The sequence below is a fragment of the Helobdella robusta genome (assembly GCF_000326865.2).
Source record: "Helobdella robusta unplaced genomic scaffold HELROscaffold_34, whole genome shotgun sequence".
NCBI classification, from domain to species: domain Eukaryota; kingdom Metazoa; phylum Annelida; class Clitellata; order Rhynchobdellida; family Glossiphoniidae; genus Helobdella; species Helobdella robusta.
The window spans coordinates 7,680-13,080 of NW_008704659.1; the positions used below are offsets into that span (position 1 = coordinate 7,680).

The 5,401-nt window shown below is 33.9% G+C and overlaps 1 protein-coding gene across 1 annotated transcript; it reads right to left on the reverse strand.

Annotated features, from left to right (window-relative positions):
* Nucleotides 1–1,485: 1,485 nt before the first annotated feature.
* On the reverse strand, nt 1,486–3,307 carry HELRODRAFT_175486 (hypothetical protein; the record flags this gene model as incomplete). Its single annotated transcript, XM_009022918.1, has 3 exons — nt 1,486–2,281; nt 2,370–3,016; nt 3,098–3,307. 3 exons carry the CDS (start codon nt 3,305–3,307, stop codon nt 1,486–1,488), a joined length of 1,653 nt encoding a protein of 550 aa, XP_009021166.1.
* Nucleotides 3,308–5,401: the final 2,094 nt, after the last annotated feature.

Consider the following 5,401-nt stretch of genomic DNA (forward strand, 5'->3'; position numbering starts at 1 on the left):
TAATTAACACTAACTTTTGACTCGAGAATTGAGCTATAGTAAGTGTCTTTAATTAACATCGGTATAAGCATCACTAGATAATCGCCTCTTTTTAGAAGTTCGGATTTTAATCATTTTGTTTATTTGTGAATTTAATGGTCGTTAAAATCAGTTTATGTGGCGAATGTATTTTCACATATTCATGCATTTATACAAACAAACACACACGGGCGTTTTTATTATTTTTTTTTATTTAAATTTTCTCAATACGTCAATACATTATTTCAACATTGAAACATTAAAAAATTGTGCCAGGCAGAAGAAAGCAGCCCAGAATCAAATTGTTAATGAATTAATAAGCAGCGATTTTCAAAAATTTAAATTTTTAAAAGTTTAAAAAATATTAATAATTGTTATGATATAGCAAATGTTCATTTGTCGTGTGCTAGTTGATAATATAAAAACAGAGTGTATAGCAAAGTCATAAAATATTAAAAAATTATTATTAACAATAACATTATTTTTATTCTTTAAAAATCAGACTGGCAGACGCAGAATCTGTTACAAAATGCAAAAAGACAATAGGAAGAAATGAAAAAAATATAGATCAATTGCTCGTACTTTTCAAAAGTATCAACAACTCCCATGTGAATACGCGTAAAGCCACACGTCACACAAATTGCACATGATAAGTGGAGAACTCCTTGCGTTTGAACACGGTCACTGCAGCGGCAGGACCAAACGCCTTAACCATCTGGCCACTCGATATTTCAATAACAAATTATTAATTAAACACGCTCAATAGTAACTACATCAAATTTTAATTCTGATAGAAACAGAATTAGTAATATTAAAAACGATTCTTTGGTATGAAATATACATTTATGAAAGAAAGTGGAGGAAGAGAATGCAAAAATGAAGCCAAATCATAGCTTACTGACAGTAACGACGATGAAATAACATCAATAAAACTATGAGAGTGCTCTTTAAAACATCAACATTGTCCAGTGTGTTATTATTGCTGATACATTTTATTCACTTCTCACTCTCGCTTCCCTCTTCATATTACATCAAATATGTATTATAAATTTCTTGGGATCAATTTTGAAAAACATCGCTTGTGATGGCCGGGGATCGTATTGTAATCTGACGCCTTTTAGATCAGAGGTGGGTAAATTTTTAAAAAATTTTCCCCCTGGTCGAAAAATTTTGCTATTTAGGTACATATGCGGCCCTTCAAAAGTAAAATTGTTCTCAATACGGCCCTCACAGAAAAAAGTTTGCCCACCCCTGCCTTAAGCATTACACTATTCTGGAGTTTGATGCATATGTTTTTATATAAAGATATCTGTGTTTGTGCATTCTGCTAAATCATTATATGGTCGGTTATTAAACTAACTGAGAATTATCAACTATAAACCTACTCCTAAAAAATAGAATTCAAGCATTAAAGGAATTTTTCAAGTTATTGGTAATTATTTTTTTCAAGTTTTAACGATAGCTTATTCACTGATTATCATTGTTCCCAAAATTTACGATAAAATCGTTTTTAGGATTTTTAATCTCATCATCCTCATTAATTTTAATTTCTTTTGCTTGGGGAGCCAATTTTTTGCTTTTCCACCAGCGTTTTAACACCAAGTACACTAATTCTATAACCTCGACGGCACTAACAACGGTTATGCCTGTCCACAGTGAGAGCATACCTCCTATGTTCCCCGTCATGACTTGCCATGTGTAGGTAAACTTTTCATATTGATAATTTGGAGAGTTTTGGTTCATCACGAATTTGATTTCAAGTAGAGACTCTTGGATTTGGGTTAAGTTTTTTATAGGAAGAGGTTTGAATTGATTTTCGTAATCATCATATTCATTGTAGTTTCTGTACCTGTACCTCACGTCGTGATGGGTGCCGGTGCAGTTTTTGATGAAATTCCGGAAGATATCCATTTGAACCGATGGCTGGGGCCATGTTGCCGAGGACAGGTAGGTGTCGTACTTCGTCTCGTTACATGGAATCAGACACTCCTTCTTGCAAAAATCTATGTCTTCTTGCGAGATGTTCACCAAAGAGCAGATCACCTTGTTAAATGGAACCGAATCAATGAAAAATGAAAAAAATGCACTGAAGTTACCGCACAATTCCGCCTTGTCGATTTCATCTTCTGGAATGGCTAGCAAGTGCGTCATACAGCCACACTTCCTTTGGATGATCTTTTGCTGGCAGTAATCTTTGCACAAGTCGCTATTGTATTTAACGGATGATTGGAAAGGCATTTTGCTCTTATCGGTGCAAGAAACTCTGAAATTCATATCATATTAATAAAAATATTATTTCAAGAAATGATGAAATAGACTTTATAAATGAAGTTTGCCTCATTTATACTAACTTATTTTCGGCCTTATTCTGACGAATTACATCCGTTTGAACAATCTGGATGATGTTTTCAGTTCCAGAAGCCAAACTGAATCCACGTCTTAGATCGGGAGGAATGTCGGGATTGTGCACACTCACCTGCACTCCCCTTGCCTGGGAATTTGTAAGAGAAGATTTGTATGGGATCTGAACAACGTTTGGTGGGCCAATGTTTATCAATAATGACAATCCTCTAATGATAGTTGAGTTAGAAATTTGCAGGTCACTCGTCTTCAAAGTGTAACAGGTGTAATAATTTGCATTCCAATGTCTCGTGAAGTTGGCAGCTGAACACTGGCTGTCGATTTCAAACCAGTCCGAATCGAAAATCGTGCAGTCAGTTATAAAATTCGGACAGTCGTCTGACTTTGGACGATTTTTATTCAGACTCAATATTAAGCCCGAAACGGAATCAAATTTTTCAAAAACTTTATTCACGTCAATTGCTTTCAGCGACTGATTTTTGTTGGCTTCCATTATCTTCTTATATTCGTCAATGACGAGATTTTTGTGATTTCTTACCGAAGCAAAAAATGCACTCACAGGCAGCCCCGTGTAACCTTCAGCAAAGGGGTCCAAATTGCAGAGAGTGATGTCTGGAAACTGTACGTTCTTACCAATCTTCAAAATTTAGACTTAAGTTGTAAAAACTTTTTAAAATGCTGACGATTATTTCAATCATATTTCAATCATAACATTTACCTTTTCTCCGTATCGAGTGGTGATAGATCTCCTGTTGTACCTGCCGACTGATTCGTCGAGCAAGTAAATCATGAATGACATTGATACAACGAAGGAAAGAAACCAGAGTGTCTTTAAAAAAGCATCTTTCGATTTGAAAAATTTCGAAATTCCTCTTATGCTCGAAGTGTCTGCGTAGTTTAACAGCTCTAATTTTATACTGCCGTCCATGATTTTGTTATATTTATTTTTCTTTCAAATTTTCATTCTAGTTGATTACATTTTTTCATCAAAATACGCTTTCCATAAAATGATCAATTATATCAATCAATTGTATGTCCGCAAAACCAAAAAGTTTGTCAAAAAATTCATTTTGATTAAAATTTATAGTTAAAAATGAGTCTCAAAACAGAAATATTTATAGAGAAAATCAAGTTAAATCTTATTTTTAAATAATTACGACTACACACCTATCATTTTTCCCATCTACCAAATGTTCCGAAAGCTTAAATGATCGACTGGTGCAATATAAATATGGTAGAAAAGAAAATTGCTATTGTACATACATCCTGATGCAAACACACACACATATATACGTAAACACACACACACACACACACACAAATACATAAAAACTAATTGTAACCAAGACAGACGAATTTATCAGCATCCGAATCCATATAACTCGCTAAACGCTAAATTGGCAAATATTCATGTACATGCCTCGTTGAAATGAAACAGGCAAACCAATTAATTCGCTATCAATTAGACAAATACATATATAAATGTCATATCACATCATGTCATCAATAAAATAAACACACACACACACACACACACAAACACACATACACGCACACATACACGCACACATAATCAAGCACACATAACATCGTCGACTAAAATGAGATATGTTTAATTTGTTTCTGCCTTTAATAACCATGGCTACGAAACACACTCACACACAATCACACACACACACTCACACACACACTCACACACACACACACACATACACAATTCATCCTCATCGTTTATCATCGCCAACGTCATCGTCATCATCACCAACATCATCATCATCACCATCATCATTATCATCATCAACCAGCAACGACATCATTATCATGATCACCTTCATCGTTTGCGTTAATATGGACACACCCAGATTTTTAAATATAAAAATATACTAAAATACGCGTGTGTGTGTGTCTGTGTGTGTGTGTGTCTGTGTGTGTGTCTGTGTGTGTGTGTGTATGTGTCTGGTCTGTGTGTGTGTCTGTGTGTGTGTTTGCATTGGTCTCTTGTATGCGTGTATCAATATTCCATGAGTCATGTCGGTGGAATTCTGTAGTGAAATCCCCGCGTTGTGTTTTCTCAATTATTATACATTGTAGCCGGTAACCAGCAGAAGCGTCACTTTATTATTAATATTAAAATACCATTACGTCTACACTTAATGTGTTAATGGTTAAGTATGTATGTATGTATGTATGTATGTATGTATGTATGTATGTATGTATGTATGTATGTATGTATGTATGTATGTATGTATGTATGTATGTATGTATGTATGTATGTATGAAAAATGGCCAGCAAGCGACTGCAGATTTCTGAACTCTTGTGGTTTTTTTGCGGAAATATCATCGAAAATGAAAAGTTTAAAAATGCAGTTGTAGAATTTTACAATTCCGAAGAAATATCTACTGCCAAAAAATTGTTACTTAATGAATTGGATATCATAAAAAAAGATAAAAAAGAAAAATTATCACTCAAACAAGGTGGAAATAAAAAAGTTGACAAGGTAGTCGAGTTAGTTGAAATATTTAAATATATTATTTCAAATGATTTACAACAAAATTTGCCGACTTTTGTTATCTTGAATCCAAGCAGAGTTCCTCGAGAAGGGTTAGATATTTTAGATATTATTCAAATAAATAATGACAAAATGGTAGAAAAATTGAATGAATTAACGGAAATGAATAAATTACTGCTGTCAATGCACAACGTGCGTCTAAGTAACGAACAGGTGTCTGTACGCGACCGCATTAATAAATATAGCTTAGATAGTACAAACTTGATTAATAAATATCCAGTTAGTAATTTGCATGAACCTGAATTAGAAATAGCTAAAATCAATTCCGTAAACAATAACAATATACCTTGGTCAGACGCTGTACAAACACCAAGCGACATGTTACAAACCTATGCAATGGTCGTGAACAGAAACAAGAATAGAACCAAACTCAGTACAAGTTCTGTTGAAAAAAATATAAACGTTGTAAACACAGTTAAAAATCCATCAAATGAGAACATCAACAAAATGGA